The sequence below is a fragment of the Hoplias malabaricus genome, chromosome 1 (genome assembly GCF_029633855.1).
Source record: "Hoplias malabaricus isolate fHopMal1 chromosome 1, fHopMal1.hap1, whole genome shotgun sequence".
Classification (NCBI taxonomy): Eukaryota; Metazoa; Chordata; class Actinopteri; order Characiformes; family Erythrinidae; genus Hoplias; species Hoplias malabaricus.
This window is the reverse complement of record NC_089800.1, coordinates 40,959,750-40,981,101: the sequence shown is the minus strand read 5'-3', so window position 1 is coordinate 40,981,101 and position 21,352 is coordinate 40,959,750. Positions and strand designations below refer to the sequence as shown.

The window sequence follows — 21,352 nt, the reverse complement described above, 5'->3', positions numbered from 1 at the left end:
CCATTTATATCTCAACCCATAGATAAGCCGCATGGTACATAATTAATAAGTAATAGAATTTGTGTATCTAATTAAGCTGTAATGTCTTTGTGCACCCGCACCCCTTCTTTTTTTTACTGGGATAATTACTTTGTAATGAATTTTTCATAACATTTTTTTTTTCTTTTTGGATGTAAACAACTAGAACTGGAGTGATGGAAGGAGCGAAAAAGCAGGTTTGCGCTATAGCTGACAGATGGCACGCCAAATATAGAGTGCTGTCAGGATGTAAGGCTTGATAAAGTCAACTTCAAATGTCATTTTTTAAACTTCAGATTAATCGCAAGTGCAATCATGCAGCAATCACCAAACTCATCTCTGCAGCATCTGAACAGGGAACAGTCCTGCTGCAGGCTTGTGATTCCGGACATTAGAAGCAAGTCTTTATACAAGCCATTTGAACTCCATGCCATTGTACTTATTGCAGAATTTGGAGAAATGTACATGGTTGAAATTTGAAAAGCAAAATCTAACAGTCAACTAACTATTGACCATTCTTATGATTTCTAAAATGTACATATTAGGAGTGGTATAAACATTTTAAAAAACAGCTAGCTATTAAATGTCAGCATCACAGTCCATGCTTAAAAAATCCAATCATAAAGCACCCTGGAATTAATAACTTTATAATTACTCCAACTATAACACTCCAAGTGGGTGGCACAGTGCTGCAGCAGGGCTGTGGGTTCGAATTCCCGCTCCAGGTGACTGCCTGTGAGGAGTTGGCGTGTTCTCCCCTTGTCCGCGTGGGTTTCCTCCAGGTGCTCCGGTTTCCTCCCACGATCTAAAAACCCACGTTGGCAGGTGGACTGGCGACTCAGAGGTGTCTATAGGTGTGAATGTGTCACTCTGCGAAGGACTGGCGCCCCCTCCAGGGTGTGTTCCTGTCTTGCGCCCATTAATTCTGGGTAGACTCCGGGCCCACCGTAACCCTCAATTGGATAAGGGGTTACAGACAGTGAATGAATAACACTCCAAATAATAAATAAATCATGTTAATCACTGGGAGATAACACAAGTAATGCCGTTTTTCTGCATAATTCATTCACATTCAGTGACGTATAAGTAGATTTATAATTACACATTTAATTAATGAGGATAATAATGGTTTTGATAATGACCCTTCTCTGCTGAAAACCTTGTTACCTTGTTAACATGATTGTGTTTTGATTGTGCTCAAAAACATATTATGAATGAAATTAACAGTCAATTCAGACATTGTAGTCGTCCTGCAAATTCAGCCAGTCTTGCCTCATAAACCTAAGGAACTAATCCTGTCATTTTACTTTGTGGGGGGTTATTTCCATATCATTATCTTCAGGCGATGGTGAAGCAGCCAAATGAGATGATTTTGCAAGATATGTTTCACAAGTTTTTAAAACTAATACAGAGATGTGTTCTGTTATTGGTTGCAAAGTTGCTAAAGCAGAAGTTGAAGAGCATTCATGTCGGCAGTGAGGCAGAGTGGACCTTGAAAGCAGAAAATGCATCATGGACTCCCTGGGTTAGACTTCGATGTTGACATTTCCCTTACATGAACAGACAGTTCCCTACAGGCGCAAATGCTGTGACCTCGACAGAGAAGGACTATGTATCTGAAATAGCCCAGGTGTGGAAAAGAGCTACAAAGATGGGAGGGCAGGAACAAGAGAGGATCGCCAAGGCCACGGTTGACCGGGGGACCCTGTGGTCTTTCAGAGCAGAGAGCCTGTCCAGGAGGCTCAAAGGGGGAAGATGTGGAGGAAGAAGTGGGTGAATGGACTTAATTGGGGCTTCCTTTAGGCTATCTTCACATATCCAAGCTGAAGTGACTGAAATCTGATTTTGTTTTGCCTTAATGTGACAGAGTTCTGATTTTCTCATGGCTCTTTGGACAGGGAAAACCCAATGTTTTCAAATGCCACTTTAATATGTGGTTCTAGATTTGTTATGTATATGATTCGTGGGCATGTTACTATAGTGGGAATGCTCTGAACGGACTTTCTGCATCTATTTTGCCTGTATATGCATGCACTTCATCAGGCTTGGTCTTGTATGGCTCCATGCTTCCTAAATAGTGCACAGCGAGGGTAATGAAATGATGGTTTCTGCACCAAAATAATGCACTTAATTTTAGAAAATTAGGGGATTTGTGTTGTATGTGGGTATAGAAGCCATTATTTAATGATCTACATTGTGAACTACAGGCAGACACATGTCATTTAATAATATGGATCATTCATTTATTCATTGTCTGAAACTGCTTATCCAGTTCAGGGTTGCTATGGGTCCAGAGCCTACCCAGAATCACTGGGTGCAAGGCAGGAACACACCCTGGAAGGGGCGCCAGTCCTCACAGACAGTCAGTGTCCCTGGAGCTGTGTGACTGCGACACTACCTGCTGCTCCACCATGCCGCCCCTAATATGGACCATCTAGTAGTCGCAGTCACACAGCTCCAGGGACCTGGAGGTTGTGGGTTCGAGTCCCGCTCCAGGTGACTGTCTGTGAAGAGTTTGGTGTGTTCTCCCTGTGTCCATGTGCTCTAGTTTCCTCCCACAGTCCAAATACACACGTTGGTGGGTGGATTGGCGACTCAAAAGTGTCCATAGGTGTGTGTGTATGAGTGAATGTGTGAGTGTGTGTGTGTTACCCTGCGAACGTCTGGCGCCCCCTCCAGGGTGTTTTCCTGCCTTGTGCCCAATGATTCTGTGTAGGCCCCGGACACACCTCAACCCTGAACTGGATAAGCAATTTCATTCAATGAATGAATGATAAATGAGGCTTGGACTGTGAATGTAGTCTTAAACATGAATTGAAACTGATGGAACAGAGTTTGGACTGTTTTGAGGGCTTTGGTTTTGGGGACTTCAAGGATAACTTCCCCTAATTGCGTATGGTGAGATCAGCTGGGGACACCCTCTTTTGAGTGGGTGGTTTCCGTTTAAATATGTAATTGCAGAATTACTCCAATATTCTTCTACTGTGTCCCAAACAGCTGTTTTTGATGTGAGTCGAAGGTGAAGCTCTAGTTACAGGTACAAGGAAACATAGAAGCAGGGACTATTTACATATTCATAGATCTGCACATACAGAATGAAGGCAAAGTGTTGAATTAAATCTAAAACACTTCAAAGACATTAGGGGATTTTTATATTGAAAATAACTTCTAAATATGTAATTTCGATGAACAGAAAAGAGTTTTCAGGGGTTTAATCGATGACCGGAGGGGGACATTAATAACTTATACAGTGTATATTCAAACACTATAAGCTAGACTGCAGAAAATGTTTAAGATGTTTTATTCAGCTTTCTTGGGAGCAGCAAGACGTGCTTAAATAATAAACAGTATACTGTAATAATCTATTCATAGTAAAGGCTTGCTGAGTCTGACTCATCATCATGTTTCAAATATGAGGCATTCTGGATGTAAATGATACGTTATCTTTTTTCTCAATGTTCTACAGCTTTCTCAGTCAATAGGGAATGCTTTGCAGTTCTGTTCTTCATTCTGAACACATTTAACAATACACAGTTCATTATTAATTTTCACAGATTTCTGCATTTTATTTGAAACTCAGCAAGTTGTAGCATATTTGGTGCTTGTTTTTTTACATTTCATTATATACAGACACTACATATTTCATAACATTAAACATGTGTAAAGCCAGGTTATGTGTAGTCAATGCTTAAAAACCCAAAAACAACAATCAGCAGAGTATGGTATAATTTCCTTATTATTATATTGACATGTTTTTTACATATACATGAAAATGAGGTTTTTTTTTGAGAGTTTCAGTTTTAAAATACATGTAATTTTTGATTAAATCATATAAATGAATGTTTTTCCAAGCAGTATTGTAAATAAGAAGGTGCTAGATTTACCATGATTTTGCCATCTGTAACCCATCAAAAAAACAAAAACAAAATAAAAATAAAAAAACTACAACTCAGTCCTAAATACAGGCATTGAAGCTGAAATCACACGAGCTTGGCTCTCCGTTTTGCTGTCAGGTATAATGCAGTTCATATTCATCACCACAGGGGGCGATATTTGTGTATGTTAATAATTTCCATTGGTGTCACTTTCCTCTGTGGTCTATTAGATTCTGATAGGACCAGGCTTAACTCTGTAGTTTAAAATAACATTCAGTTTCCTTAATACAGGCTTAGACCAGACTAATATGCTCAGAAGCATATGTCTGAGACTTTATACCACAATATACCAGCAGAAATCTAAAAGCAGTTCATGCCATTTATTAACATCCCACTGAAATTCTTTACAGAGAGCACTTTTAGAGTGTTTTGAAGCTGAAATATATTATTTACAGAAAACAAGTCAGATGATCTACTAAAAACGTGACGAACTTTCTCACATCGATCAAACGTGATTATATTCCTATACTACATCCATATAATCACACATTATTTATATTATGTCTCATTCGATCATGAAACTGACACGATGTCAAAATGATTGCTAAATTTTTTTGATATCTATATATCTATCTATAATTAACAATGTATTACATCAAATGTGACATGTTATAACATGATCATGCTGTGCTACAAGAACTTAAGTAAGCACATACAATCACATTATGCCACGTGCTCATGTTCGCGTCATAACACATAATCTCACTTAATATGAATCATATTTTATCACATCACTCGCATATGAACCCATATATAAAATGGAGGTGAATTTAAGGGAAGAGTAGGCTAGTTCAGTAGTGACATTCCCCCTGGAGATCTAAAGAGTTTAAATACCAGCCTAACCAAGGTGATGGAGATCTGAGGGGATCAATCAGGATCAAGTGGTTGTGATATCGGGATTGAACCTAAACTTCTAGCATAGACAGGCGACTGTAGCCAGATTTACAAACAGCGGTCCTCGTGTTAGTTTAGTGCTTTGATGGCGCTGAGTGTGGGCATGGTCACACTTTAGTGGGTATCTTTTTTCCCTCCACTCTCTTTCCCTCCCTCTCTCCCTCTCTCTCTCTTGCTTTCCCCCGCATCTCATTATCGTGAGCCGGGGCTGTAGGTGATTTAGCGCCGCCAGTCTGAAGCAGGTGTTCAACATGGCGAGCTCGGGCAGCGGATCTCTCTCTATTTCCCTCCTCCTCATCATCTTCTGCCTGCTTTCCGCGGCCGTTCTGCCTCAAGGTAAGGCGCTAAAGTTTATCCGGAGTTAGCGCGTGAAGCGGAAAGGGAGAAGCGGCCGTTAGCGAATGGCGCGAAAACACCGCAACACACCGTGCGCGTGAAGGCTTCTCTGCGCGTGGGTTTGAAGCGTTCGCGCGTTAGGAAGCATCTGTTTTGGACGTGATTGTGTAGATAAACGTTTTGTGCGAATCCGTTTTTAAGCAGAAATAAACATTTTTAGACGGTTTTTCTGCCTCAGACTGAGAGAAGAAAAACTCCAACGAGGCTGTAGTCACGCTGCAGTGGAAGTGGACTGGAGAAAAAATAAAGTGTAATAATAACAGCAATAAGTGAAATAGAAAATGTAAACTATTGTTGATTGTTCTCAACGTCATGCGTGAAACGATAGCAAAAGGAGGCTGAACTCACTGTAACCGTTTCAGTGGAAGAGGGAATGAATGACTGGTTACAATTTGTTCGTTCACTGATTAAACCCTTTTTTACCGGTTTCACCAGAGATAACATTACCTGCTGTAAGTCACAGCAGAGAAAGATATATGAAGCGAAAGGGTTTATTGAACGTTTAGATCCTCGCGTTGGTATCCACGCGTAGTTCTGTGGGAAATTCACCATCTGGCTTCATTTTTGGCGAGTCACTGCGCTCTCCTACAGCTCCAGACTGTGGAAAAACGACACCGCGAGTAGAGTGAACGTTTCACAACATCGGTAATTGGACTTATGGGATTCGCTCCTTTGGCATCTCCATCCATCAACAGGTTTACTGAGAGAGACTGGCTGAGAAAGCCCTGTCTGAAACAGTGTCTGAAGACCAGCCTCCTGGTCTGTTTATCTGAAATAAATCAGGGAGCACTGAACTTTTTCAGGAATTGAGCTAGGGCTGAAAGAGGAGTTACATATATATATGTGTGAATTTTAAAATCGCAATTACAAATAGCAGATTTTACAGATTTAAAATCATAGCAACTGCCGTTTTCAATATCGCATTTACAACTGTATGCAAGTTTGTAAAAACTTGTAAAAAAAATCGTTTTGTGAAAACTGAATTACAAGTTAACAATGCCAGTTTAAGTTTGGTCCAACATTTCTGTATCTTACTCTGTTTCAATGCTGAATAAGACCGTTATAACAATTAGGGTTATGGAAAAGCTGAGGGTTATGCAGTGGTTATACAGAAACTTGCAGTGGTTTGTGTGACTCTTTTCAGCATTACTGTATATATATTGCATTACAGTATGCATGTTGATTCTCTGCAAAAGATAAACAAAACTACAAAACCTAAAAAACTGACAAACAAAAACAGTTAACCAAACATTTGAACGAGGGCACCCGCACCCAGATTTTGACACAGGACAATGTGTGCCATCAGTAATGTCTTACTTGTTCTAAGTAGGAATCAACAGAAATTGTGAACCACCTATTGATGAGTCTAGACCAATCAGAAGTAAGTACATGCACTGTGACATCACAACATCCACAGCTGGCTGGATGTTTGGCAGTCTATATTAAAGACCAGCTTCAAGCTAGAAATTATTCTAGTCTCCTTGATTTAAAAAAAAAAAAAATTATTTATTTCATTCACTGTCTTCAGCCACTTATCCAATTCAGCCTAACCAGAATCACTGGGCGCAGAACAGGGACACACCCTGGACAGAACGCTATTCCTGGGTCACAAGAAATTTCATTATATATTGTGCCCAAAATAGTTAAACATTAATGCTCTTGTTTTTTGTAGCATGATTGATAAGATAGACAGACAGACAGATAAACAAAATCACATCAAATGCTTGGTGACATCAAGGTGATACATTAAGAACATCCTTCTGTTCTCCGCCCCAGTAATTTCCCTGACAGTGCTCTAAATTCTCAGTGCTTTTCTTAATTAGTGCAATAAAACAAACTGTTTACCTCCACCACACTTATGGATATGGGATGCCTTTAGGCTCACCATGGATAATTGGAGCTGTGCATCTTCAAAGAGGACTGAAGGGTCCCTAAAACTATGTATTTCCCTTCACCAACACTGCAAAGAATGAGCTGGCAGCCACTGAACTCAGTAAACACCTTCACGTCTCACCAGTACCTTTGAAATTTTGGGAGAAAGGGCCACAAGCTAATAGCACAGGCTTTTGGTTGCACCTCTTATGAATTCTCTCTCTCTCTCTCTCTCTCTCTCTCTCTCTCTCTCTCTCTCTATATATATATATATATATATATATATATATATATATATATATATATATATATAGTACTTCATGATATCACATCATAAAATCAGGCTCCATGAATGTATAGTAACATGATTTCATAAGGATGCACTAAACAAAGTTTATGTTACAGTGTGTTATAATCATCAAATATTAACCAGTGTTACAATGCTTTATGGAATGTGACTTTATAAAATGATGAATTCTTGTATTATAAATTGTCTTTCGAGTAATCAGGGCTTTATGCCGGGTATTAAAGGGCATTATGTATTCTATGCAACACCCTTTTGATAAAAAGCTTTATGAATACCAGATTCATTTAAAATGTTACCATGTGCTTTATGTAGTAGATTACAGTAGGGCATGCTTTTAGTTACCATGTCATATTGCTTTAGGTTTCTTTGATGTTATTTAAAAAACATGTTAGGATGTACCCTACTCTCCTCTACAGTGGACTGTCCATCATCAAGGCCAAATGAGCGCAATCAAGATAATGACATCACATGGAGCGTTATCATGTATTGTGCTACGCCACTTTTCTGTACGGCAGGCAGATTTTTAATTTGGATTAGTTCCAGGCGGTGTGTCTGATTAGTGTAAAGAATGAGATTTGTATCCTGGAAACATAGTGCAGCTATTGCATCACGGACTCCTCTGTCACGCTGACAGCAGCAGGACGCTTGCTGAGGAAAAGCAGAGCTCTGACACACAGCGCCAATTAATTACCAGTCCTTTTCCCCCCTAAAGCCTTTATACAGGCCTTCTCAAATCATACCACTAAATAATCCTCCTCTTATATCTGCATTAAAAAGATCTGAGAGCATTAGGATTCTGGCTGAAACAGCTCAATCAAAATTTGATTTATTGTTTCTTTTTTAATGGTGGCTAATACTGTAACATTATATAAATCTGATCTAACAAAGGCAGATATCTTAAATCAAAGCTGCCCAAAGAGCAGCCCACAAGCCAAATGAGGGCATTTGAGCTGGCCTCCCAGGAAGGTACCTCCATGAGAGAATAAACATACTTTGATAATCATTGCTGTAGAACAAATACATTTTATCTCAAAAATGGTAATATTTCTGGAGAAAGGAGAATCATTTCTAACTTTCAATCATTTTATTTGCTTGTGGTTTTATATTTTTGGCATTCAGCTCATCACATTTTGGGCATGAGTGTTTTAGAATTTTGTCTTTAAAATATGCACAGATCTCAGAGATTGAGTCATAATACTGTTGACTATATAATTACATGTAAGCAGATTTCTTTATGGGAAAAATGAATGGGATATTTTGAAAATCTACCTTATGGTATCAGCTACCAAAACCTGATAAGAGTTTATCTTGAAATCTCACAACGTGAATTTCAAGGTCAAAATACAACTTATAGCAAGCTAACACTACTGTGCACTCAACAGACATCATGAGGCCTCAACAAAGTACTCACATAAATCAAATGGGCTGGTCAAATGTGTAAGTTTGGTTGTTCTGACTGTAGTAGCCTACAGTTTCAGTAGCACATACAGTAGAATTACTTTTGTGTACTGCAGCACACCAGTTGTTTGCTTGCTTCTAACAACACTGTTTATATACTGTCTGCAAAACCAGCCTCTTAATTGACATTCCAGAAACAAATGTATGAAGGCCCAAAATATCAGGTTTGATACTGTTGTGTTTACCATAGGGCATGATGGAGGCGATTCCAAAAGATGCCATTAATTTTTTCCCATAGGCAATAACAGCTTAGAGCAAACATAGGCATGACGCCAACTACAGAATGAAGCCCGACCTCAGAGGTCAATTGCAAGTTGAATTATGTCCAGATCTGTGCGCGCCGCACTAATAGCAAATATGCATACATTTTCTTAAAGATCTTTAGTTTTTTTTAATCAACCACCTGTTATTTTGAAATTAATAACGACTAATAATCAAGTATGATTCCGGCACTGATGAGCTTGCCTACGTCTTGTTTAGATCAACATCACTCACGGCAATAATTTAGCCTTCTATTTAAAGCTGTACAATTTTTAGCTCATTAGATTTGCATTATCCCCTGACTTATAAGCCATTCTCTAATTGCTAACTAATGGACAGGGCTATATTATGGTCAGAGTAGATGCTAATGTTGTTGGAAGTAGTGGAATTTGTGGTTAACCATACTGGGAAGAGGCCTTTAAAAAGTTGTTTGCTTGTTTTTGATTTATTATAAATTCATAATTGCTCAGTACGCAATAGCTTTTTCTGGGAACCAACTTTTTGGGGACATCACTCTAAAAGAGACTCTCACCATTCTCAGTATAATGTTTTCATTTACCAGTCACTGGAGAGGGAGAGAGTGAGAGAGATTTCTAACATGAGGAAATTACAAAAGTGAACTCAATCTTAGTCATGCCTTAATTTTAGATGAAATTGAATTAGAATACAAAACAGCGAGTGGCAAGTCAAAATCACTGTCACATTATACATGTGTTTTGACTCATACTTAACGGAATATTTTGACTCATGCCTAACACTGAGCTTATATAATTATTCCAAGTAAAGGAAGATTGATTTTTGATCAGACATAATATGTTTATTTTGCTCATTTTTGCTTTTTGTAAACCTAGTCATCCAGTATTTATTCTGAAACAAAGAGTATCTATATGTATGCTGAACAATCACTGGATTAGGAACACATACCTTTTTATCTACATTCATTGCCCATTTTATCAGCTCCACTGGCCATACAAGAGCACTTTGATGCTCTAAAATAACAGACGTTAATCCATCTGTTTCTTTGCGTACTTTTGTTTTCCCCATCTCCCCTGCTCTTCAACGATCAGAACCACCACAGTGCAGGTATGATTTGAGTTGTGGATCATTCTCAGCTCTGCAGTGTCACCGATGTTGTGATGGTGTGTTAGTGTGTGTTGTGCTGGTAAAGCCCTCAGTATCATTGCTGGACTGAGAATATTCCTCCATCCAAAAAAAAAATCCAGCCAACAACATCCTGTGTCCACTGATAAAGAACTAGAGAACGACCAGCACAAACTGCAATAGATGATTGTTTCGGACTTCACATCTACAAGGTGGACCAACGAGGTTGATTTGTCTAACAGAGTAGACACGAGTGCACAGTGTTTAAAAACTCAAGCAGCAGTGCTTTATGTGATCCACTTGTACTAGCGCAACACACACTAACACAACACCACCACATCAGTGTCACTGCAGCCCTGAGAATGATCCACCACCCAAATCATACCTGAACTGTGGGGGTCCTGACATTTGAAGAACAAAGTGAATGAGGTTAACAAATTACACAGAGCAGTCTGTAACTGTAGAACTATAAAGTGCTCCTGTATGGTCAGTGAAGCTGATAAAATGCTTACTCTAGATGATGCTTGGCATTTAGCATGGTGACTTTTATGAACTGTGCATGCCTAACTTGGATGACACTGGACGTAGCTGAAATCTGTGATTTTAAGGGGTATCTAGCAACTTTTAAACATGCAGCATTTTGTCATTTTTCATGTTTTGACAAGACACCTGTAGCTCTTTACATTATGTGTAAGTCTCATGATGAACAAACCCATGGGAATGGTACAGAATAGCATGTAATTAATGTTCTCACAATAACTTCTACTGAATGTTAAGAGCTATTATTATTATTATTATTATTATTATTATTATTATTATTATTATGGGAGAATCAAGGTTTTTCTTAGCCACCCAACATTTGTGTGCTTTCCTTGTCTGTTTTGTTCGCCTTTATCAAATAGATTAGCCGAATGTAACCATGGGAAAAATGCAATTTTGTGCTTGAACCCACAGGGCTTGCATGTTTTTCATTCATGATGACACAGTGAGAGTTGTTTTGGTGCACTTCGGAGTGAATGCCTCTTCAGTGCCTTGCAGTGCACACACTGTGGTGCCCTGAACGTTGACCTGTAGCTTTAGTGTGTTAACTGTACCTGTAGTTCACGAATAGCACTTTCTGTGTGCTGGAGATGTGTAAACAGGGAGGCTTGTGCAGTAATAAAGTGATTGTAGAGCTCAGAGTAGAGAACTCAGTTTTGATTAGTAGCCACTGATTGGAGGTGGGCTTGCCTCAAAGAGAGAGAGAGAGAGAGAGAGAGAGAGAGAGAGAGAGAGAGAGAGAGAGAGAGAGAGAACGCTTCATTCATTTCAGGGTTTGGGTAATGAGAGGGGAATATGATGAGGGGAGGAGAGTTCATGTCTGCTGTGATAAATATGTCATTGTTCTAGCTCTGCCCTGCCTTTCATGGAGTGAACTCATTGTCTACCCTACTTACTGACAGCCCGATTCATTCTGTCACTGACCAAGAAAGGGGGAAAAGACCTGGTAATGGCATTTTTTAGGTCACTCAGGGCATAGGAGTTCACTTTTTTTCTAGCCGCAACAGAGCATTACTGACAACATCTCTGTGTCCTGATTATACAAACCCAATTCCAAAAAAATTGAGACGCTGTGTAAAATGTACATAAATGTAAAAAAAACAAAAAAAAACAGAATGCAATGATTTGGAAATATTCACAGCAGAACATAGAACACATATCAGGTGTTGAAAGTGAAATATTTGACTATTTCATGAAACTCATTTAGAAATAAGTGACAGAAATGCATCTCAAACAAATTTGGGACAGGGGCAACAAAAGCTGCAAAAGTAAGTGGCACTAATAAAGACAGAAAGGCTGAGTATTTCATAAGCAAAGATGGGCAGAGGTTTACCAATGAAACTAAAACTCCATCACAGAACACTGTTGAGCAGCTAGAATCCTACATCAGACAAAAATGGGACAATATTCCTCTCCCAAAACTCAACCCGTCTACTCACTTCCCAGACAATTTTTTTGAGATGCATTGGTGCCATCATGGGCGGCACGGTGTCGCTGGTAGTGTCGCTGTCACACAGCTCCAGGGATCTGGGTGTTCTGGTGTGATCTCCCTGTGTCCGCGTGGGTTTCCTCTGGGTGCTCCGGTTTCCTCCCACGGTTCAAAAACACACGTTGGTAGGTGGATTGGAGACTCAAAAGGATCCGTAGGTGTGAGTGGATGTGTGAGAGTGTGTCAACCTGTGAAGGACTGGTGTCCCCTCTGGGTAGGCTCTGGACCCACCGCGACTCTGAACTGGATAAGCGGTTACAGACAATGAATGAATGGTGTAATCAAGTTCTAAATGAGTTAATATTTTTTCATGAAATTGTAAAATGTCTCACTTTCAACATATGATATGTGTTCTATGTTCTACTGTGAATAAAAAAATGGGTCTACAAGGTTTGCAAAACACTGCATTCTGCTTTTATATACAGTTACATATATTTTACACAACATTGTAAATAGACAACCAAACCCCTAAAACAAATGACTTACAGTTCCATTGCTGACACAGACTTTCATTGCTCACTAACATCTATGTCATGCATGGGATAGAGATGTATATTACCCAGCAGCACTGGACTGTGGAGTAGTGGTACTGCAGTTTCTGGATGGAAGGGACTCCATCAGTATCTGACCTCATTACTGTTTATGCTTTTAAATCCTGACATCCAAATCCCAGTGTGGCAGTATCTAGTCCAAAGTCCTCATAGAGGAGTAGAAGTGATACAGTTATTAACATTGCATTTTTTCTTACACTCACTGTCCATTAGACACACCTACCACACTGGTCCATCTTGTAGTTATAAAGTCAGAGACAGTAGCTCATCTTTTGCTGTACAGTTTATGCTGTTCATCCTCCAGTCCTTCATCAGTGGACACAGGATGTTGTTGCCAGGTTATTTTTGGTTGGTGGACTGCTGTGTCACTGAGGGCCTTAAAAACTCTAGCAGCACTGCTGTGTCTGATCCACTTGTAACAGCACAACACACAATAGCACACCGCTATCACATCAGTGTGGCTGCAGCGCTGGGAATTGACCACCTGTGGGATCCTGACCTATGAAGAACAAAGCAATGAGGTTAACAAATTAAACAGAGTAGTCTGTAACTTTAGAACTCTGAAGTGCTCCTTTATGGTCAGTAAGTGTGAAAACAAGTAGGTTGTCAGTAGATGTACAAAATCCTTTGGTGCCTCAAATTTGAGCATAGCATAGAGGGCTAAGTACAGTATGTATGAAGAGGCATATGGCACATTGTTTTTTTAATACTATATTGTTACTTTGCATTTAAATCCAGTCGGGCAATGCCTACATATTCCCACCCATGTGTATCCAGTGTGCCAGACCTAGATTAAGCCTAAGCCAAGACTTAATATTCTTTTTAAATGGTAGAACACTGCTGGCACTGCAGTGTAGTCCAAGTCTAGTTTTGGTCTGTGTCCAGGAAGCAAGACTAAGGAGTAGCATTTCATTCTGCAGATCTAGCAGTGGTGCTTTTGTGTTTTTGATTGAAGTGTGGACTACTTTTGTCAGTTATGAATGTGGCATCTTTGGATGCTTTCGTGTGGGCCTTTATCTCCTTGTGCTTTGAAACTCGTCGTGAAAACCGTTAAAAAGAATATGTGAAAGTACACGGCCCACAAAGCTCCGGCAGATATGACCCACTTAACATCTGCGCTGATGACAGAACCTCCGTGACTGAAACCATTCCCATGTCCTCTTTAGAAATCCTGCTTTTGTATTGTTCTTCTTTTGGAGCATTGTGTTTTTTTATGTTTTTCTTTTTTTTTTTACTTATTTTTCACAGTCATTTGGTGTGGTTAAAAACAGCAGGAGAAACAGTCTCTCTTTCTCCTGCCTTCTTCCGTAAGTGTTAAAGGTGCTGATTGTGGATTTTTTTTCTTCAAAACTTAGCGTAGCGCTTAAAGATGCTAATAAATCAGCAGTGAACTGTGAGGCCTACTAATGGCTCTTTGGCACACATCCTACTGTTGTTGATTGTAAATAAGCTCAGACCCTCTCCGTTTCTTGAACACGATCTGGATGATCATTGTAACAGCCGTTGGCATGAGCTCCAGGCAAAAACCCATTTTAAAACATTTACAGCTAGTTTGGTTGAAGTGTTAGCTTCAAGCTAGGTTTTTATTAACTGCAGCAAGGGACCAATTACTCGCTTTTATAGGTGTCATTTCACTAGATGATTCTGCTCAAATGAATATGATGATGCTATCTAAACATAATAAAAGCATAATTAAAGTGGGAATGGTGGTGCCGTTAACTTCTTCCTTCTATGGGTTCCTAAATGGTTCTTGGCTTGAGCTAGTGCAGAGCCTTAGCATTTTGTGAAGGTTCTTTAATTTTTAAAAAGCTTCTTTAAAGAACCATCCATTAAAAGTTGCAACAGCTCCAAATATTGGTCCTCTGCACATTTTAGAGTGGTTTCTGCTCAAACCACTTTAGGCAGTGGATGAACTAATGATCAAGACACTTCTGAGGTGAACTGAGTGGGTTAGAGCTGGAAAAGAGTGTTGGTCAAAAGTTTGTGGATAGTTTCTCATACAGCATTTCTTCTAAAGTCAAGGCTATCAAAGGAAAGGCTGTTCACTGAGCACTTTACTGTTCTTCTAGCCCACACTTGGCATTAGGCACGATATATCTCATTTCATTCCATTCATTTTTATAAAGATTATCAAAGCTGCATGTTCTTTTATATATGATTGCTCATAGCAGGAGTAACTTGAGGTAGCTCGGTTCACTATTAAGTGTACAAATAAGTGTTAAGATATAATTATTATTAAATATACAAACATGCCCTGGCTGTTTTGTTTTTTATGGAAATTGTTGCATGGCATTTTTTTACAATTTATAATTAAAAATGGTATTAATAATATAAAATAAAAATTTAATCTTAACACGCTATGTTCACAATCACTAACATCAAAATCACCATCTTTAAGTCTTCTAAACCAAAACTCACACATTCATTTGGATACAGTATTATTCTCAAGACCAGAACAAGTTGATGGAACTGCATAACAAATGCAGAAGAATGAAATGTCCTCGCTCACCATTTTCAAACAACTTAATTTCTAGGTTATATTTAATTAAATAAAATGACAATCGTCATTTTTATACTATGCAACAGTTACCATAAAATGATTCAAGAGTTAAAGAATGTTTGAATTTTGAATTACAATTATACATTACAAGAATATGCTTTACAAACTAATAATTGTAAATGCCCATAAAAATGTGGGCCTAGTGTAGCACATGCATATAATCTTATCTACATGCCCCATCTTATAAAGTGCACAAGATTGATCATGAAACACTTTGCCAACCAGATGTAACTAGGCCACAGACTTAAAAAAAATAAAGATTAAACATTAGCTTTTGCTTTTCAAAGAATTGTGTACAGAGTGTGTGTAAGAGCGAGGTGCCTTAGTGTCATATTGAATGGAGTCTGGACTGTGGGCTGGATAAGGCATTGATCAGTGGAGGGAGAGAGTGGGACTCCAGCTGTCTGAGCAAGAGAGAGTGACCAATCAATAGGAGGTACAGATGGTGGCTCAGAGGGAAGGTGCTATTCAATAGAGCTGCTAAATACTTAAGAGTGTCAGGACATCGAATACCCTCGGTGGTTAATCTCATTACCCAAAGCAAGATGAGGCAAGACGACACGACGCGACGCAACGGCAGCATCTGTCTGCACAGTCGCAACTGTCTCTACTGTGATAACTTCATTAGCTCTTCAGCTTTTATCAGATAAATGTTTTCCCCAATATTCCCCCCATGTGTAAATGGGCTGTCGTTGTGATGTCACCGTATCATTGGAGGTAGCACTACAATGGAGGTTTATGAATTATTTGACTTGAAAAAGCTGCACTGCCAAATCACGTCAGGCACGGCTGATGCAAGTCTAATTCTGCATAAAGATTCTTGCAAATTTTATAGCTAGACAAGCAGGGACGATGTGCAACAAATTCCTCAAACTTCACATAAAGTGGGATTTTAAGGGTCTGTGAGGTGGCACAGTGGCACAGCAGGTTGTGTTGCGGTCACACAGAGGGTTCAAGTCCCGCTCCATGTGATTATCTGTGAGGAGTATGGTGTGTTCATCCGTGTCCATGTGGGTTTCCTCTGGGTGCTCCAGTCTAGGTGGATTGGCAACAAAAATATCCATAGGTGTGAGAGTGTGAATGAATGTGTGAGTGTGTGTCGCCCTGTGAAGGACTGGCGCCTCCTCCAGTGTGTGTTCCTGCCTTGTGCCCAGTGATTCCGGGTAGGCTCTGGACCCACTGCGACCCTGAACTGGATAAGCGGTTACAGACAATGAATGAATGAATAAATACCTGCCTGAATTGTTGATATGCCTTAAAATGGACAAATTCACTTACATTGAGGTGAAATCACTGCATGTATGATGTCCATAGAAAAGCATGAGGAACAGAACAGAACCTAGGGTGTAGCTGCTCAATGCCAAGCATGGGTCAGACCCTCCTGGTATTAGGATTTTGACTTCCATCTAATATATTTGGGATGTGTTGGAATGGAGTTTGTGATCCAGAATTAATCACTAATCCTCTCTTGGTTGAATGCCATCAAACCCTCACAGAACTGTTCCAAAACTGGTGCAAATCCTTCCAAGAAGAGTAGAGTTACTGCAGTGAACACTCAGAAAGAATGTCGAATGAGCAGGTGTCCACAAACTTTTGTAATTCAACTGAAGCAGACCTGTATTGATTACTATTCCTGTGGGAATGGTGTGTGTGTGTGTGTGTGTGTGTGGAGGGTGTAACAGGAAACCACCTCGGAGACTGAGAAGCAGAACAATGAAAGTTGAAGTCGGTCAATTTTATGACCATTGTTACGGTGTGGTCTCATGCATAAATTTGAATGTGATGATACATTAAATCAAGTACACCACAAGAGACCTGGTCAGACTCTTAAATGTGTTAATCACTTGGAGCTTTACTATATTCATAGATCATCAAAAAATTGTATTTATGATCTGTAGCAAGAACAGTTAACAATTCTGTAATATCTAAATGATACAATATAGATATATTTAATGTACACACTGTATCATCTAAATTCTGGAGAATTTTTTTAGGTTAGTCTACCTTAAGTTAAGTAATACATCTGAAACAACAAAAATAAATCGATATTACCCATAGCTATGGAGCTTCAGTACAGCCACATCCTCAACCCTTTTCATGTTTTTTACATTTCAGAGGTCTCTCCATTGTCCAAACGCCTCCAGATGCCATTTCTCAGTCATGGCTTAGTCAGAGACACAGTGACAGAACGCCTGAGCCATTTTCCATGTGAGGCTTGTTTCTCCTTAACTGAGCCAGGCCTATGTACAAACACCGGCATGCAAACAGACTGAAAAATCATCCACTGAATTTAAATGCGGCTAAAGGTAGTAAGCATTCACATTTTTTTATGCCATATAATGTAATTTTTGCGTTCTCCTTGAGTCTGCTTGGGTTTCCTCGGGCTACTCTGGTTTCCTCCCACAATCATAAACATGCTGATAGTGGACTGGCTATGTGAAACTGCCCACTGATGGGAGTGAATGGGTAAGTGTGTGATGCCCTGTGTCCAGTGTGTGTTACTGCCTTGCACTCAGTGATTCCAAGTAGGCTGCGGAGCCACCGCGACCCTGATCTTTATGAAGTGGATACAGAAAATGAATGAATTTAGAGAGGGAGTTGTTAAGAGGGCCTCTATAGCATCAAGAGCTCTCGCAGGTGTTTGGGGGTTAAATCGTTAGACAGCATTCAGACGGTAGAGTAGATTCCGCTCAAAACAGCATTATGGCAAGGGCAGGATTCCAGCGCAGAGATAGCTTCACCCTCGAGGGTCGAGTGGAAAAGCCCTGAAACTCCTCCCATAAAAAGTCCTTGTATACATAATAGCTGGTATATAGTAACATAACATAGTGCAGTAACAAGATAGTGTGCAGTCCCAGTTCAGTTGCAGAACTATTTGTGTGGGAGGAGCCAAATAAATCATTAAGTTAAGAAAATAATCATAACCTGGTGTTGCTTATTTCTGTTAACCAAAAAATAAGAGTTGACACGCTGTTGTATAAAAGCATTATCACAGTCAAGGTCACAGTTTTTTATAGTGAATATCAGGCAGAATGCTGAAGATATTCCCAGCCGTGCTGATATTCAGTACACCGTGTGATGTTGCTTAAATATTGCATTATGAATTCAGGATCCACAGAAATTGTTACCAGCAGATCCTCCATCAGGCACTATGTCGGTTATTAACTGTAGCTAAATGGTTGCCAAGCAACATAATGGTAAAAGATTATTCCACAAAAAGCCTCATGTTTAACAATTTATTAAAAAGCATTTTCTCTAGTTGTAAGTGGTCACGCACTATATGATCAAACATGTTCAGGCACATGGCCATCCAGCACTTCTTCAGGAACGGAGGGTATTAGTAACTGACCAGAAACTGTTCAGAAACAGAAATCTTCTAGGAAGGGTAAATATCTGCAGGGATTGGACATCATTCAGGACCTCATTCAGCTACAAAGGACTTCAGGTCAGGTACGCATGTTGGATGAATACTTTCGGATCACAAATGGCAATCCAACTCATCACATAGTCCAATTTTGGATGATTTATACCCCTCTAGTCTACACATGACATTGCGCATAGTGATCTTAGGCTTCAGGCATCCCATTCAATGTTGTCCTCTCCTATGGATATATTTTAAAATGGAATGTCCCTGCATGGCAGAACCCACAACAGAAGTTAGAAATCAATCTGAATATTAATTACTAGCTCATTTTTGTCAGTTGTACAAACTATCAGTTTATATCTTATTTATCAGCAGCTAAGGTAGAGACAGACCTAAATGGGATCTAATATTGCTCTGTAAATGGCAAAATTTTGAATCTATAATCCGTGGAGAATGATAAAATAGAAGTTTCCTGAAGATTATTATTATTTCATCCGTGTCCACATTGGGTCGCATTGTATGTGTGTGTGTGTGTGTGTGAACGCAGATAAGTGCATTGGTTATGAGTAGGTGTATGTGAGAGTCCTCTCTCTCCACACACACTTCTCGGAGAGACTCCCGAGAGTGAGAACTCTGAAAGCTGCTCTCTTCAAATAAGCCTCATTCACAAGAGATGCACTGTTAGTTAGTGCTACTCCAGTTTGTGATATAAAAGACTTTTCCGGTTGACACCCATTCAGCCAGAAGTTTCTAAAGCCAAGGCAATGCATTAATAAACAGATGGATACAGGGACATGGGAAGATAGTTTAGGTTGGGGGTTTCCAACATTTTCAGCAGCATGTATGTCATGTACATTGTGATTTCATTTTCATTTTACTAGTGACTAGATGATAGTATATATATATAATAAATAATAATAATACAAATAATAAAAACATTCTAAGACTGTTAGTGCCACTTGTATTAAAACAAAAAGTTTTCAAGAAAACTCATGCACATTAATCCCCATGCATCAGAAACTGTGTCCCTTAGGGCTGAAGTGGCATTTTCAGATTCTTTATAATTTTTTGTAACTATTTTTTTTGAATGTTCACGTTTGTTTGTAAACCTTAGTAAACAATGTGTAATTATTATTGGGGCAGCCTTGGCTTAATGGACTGGGCTTGGTAGCGGAAGGTTACTGGTTTGATCCCCTGGACCGACATGGCTGAAGTGACCTTGAGCAAGGCACTGAACCCAAATGCTTCCCGGGTGCTGGGGATGGCTACCTGCCGTCCTGGGTGTGTGTTCACAGCCCCTAATGCACTAGTGTATGTGTGAGTTCACTGCCACAAATGGGTTTAATGAGGAATACACATTTCATTGTACATTGTACGATGACAAATAACTGCACAATACATTAGAGTGATTATATTGTAGAGTCTTGTTCTTTTGGAGACTCGATATCAACTGACTCCAGTTTCCTCCCACAGTCTAAAAACACACATTGGTAGGAGGTTTGGGTGCTCAAACGTGTCCCTAGGTATTATTGTGTGAGCAAATGTTTGAGTGTGTGTCGCCCTGTAAAGACTGGTGCCCCTTCCAGGATGTTCCCGCCATGCACCCAGTGATTCCAGACCCACTGTGAACCTGTACTATAATTCATATAATCAGCTCAGGAAAGTTCCATTAGTAACTAAAAGCAATACAGTGATGGACTTTTACCATAATATTAGTTATTCAGATTATGGTATGAATTAATACACCACCCATGGAGGTAATATCTGATCTAAGTATCTGATGCGAGAGTGTTTGCCGAGGGCGTGAGAGGGTGTGTGCTTGTGTGTGAGTGTTTACAGTTGGTGCACCAGTGTGTGGCGTGTGCCTGAAGACAGTGCTGGAGATGAATGAAAAGGGCAAACAAAATGAAAGTGAGGATAAAGCAAAGCAGAGTATTATTCCAGCGCAGCGTGAAGAGAGCCCTGGGAGGAAAAGGGGTGACATCTATCAATTAGGCGGTTTATACGCACATGTAAATAAGCTGCCGGGAGAAGTGTAAATAATTAGTTGCACATAAAGTTGGGGGTTAAACAGCGACGCCGTATGACGCTGGTGTCTCGCCTCGCCTCGCTTCAAAGAAAGGTATCTCCAGAACAATGCTTAATTCCCTCTGACGGAGAGGGGGTTATCTAAGCCGTGGTAATTGGGTTGCAGCCGTGGAAGTTGAACTATTTGCGAAAGCTCATTCAGCTCCTCACACGTTATCAGAGGTTTAGGACAAAGAAACCGTCGCTGAAGAGACAGAGCTGCCATAAGGTTCTGGGAATTCTGAGGGAATGAGGAGATTCCGATTGCACTGAGTGAAAACTGCTGGATTTTGCTTGTAGTTTTTCTAATATAGAAAAGAGTGGTGCAAAAAGCTGTAAATAGAGGACTATTTCTTCTGGATTTTGAAAGCTGCTTTATAAAGGTGCTATATACAACCATTTACCAGAATAAAGTGAATGTAATTCAGATTCTAAAGATTTTCCATGACAGTCTAATCGTACAATAAAATTGATAGAGTTTTTGTAATTTCTCTAATAAAGAAATGAGCTGAAAGTGTGTGCGGGTGTCTGTGGTTTAC

General features: G+C 39.7%; 1 protein-coding gene across 1 annotated transcript in view; it reads left to right on the top strand.

Moving 5' to 3' along the window:
- The first annotated feature begins 5,055 nt into the window (after positions 1–5,055).
- cadm1b (cell adhesion molecule 1b) overlaps positions 5,056–21,352 on the top strand; it is a 252,083-nt gene continuing 235,786 nt past the window's right edge. The window contains exon 1 of the mRNA XM_066681700.1: positions 5,056–5,183. Coding sequence (XP_066537797.1) covers positions 5,099–5,183 — 85 coding nt within the window. The 5' untranslated portion in view covers positions 5,056–5,098. The remainder of the gene's footprint in view (positions 5,184–21,352) is intronic.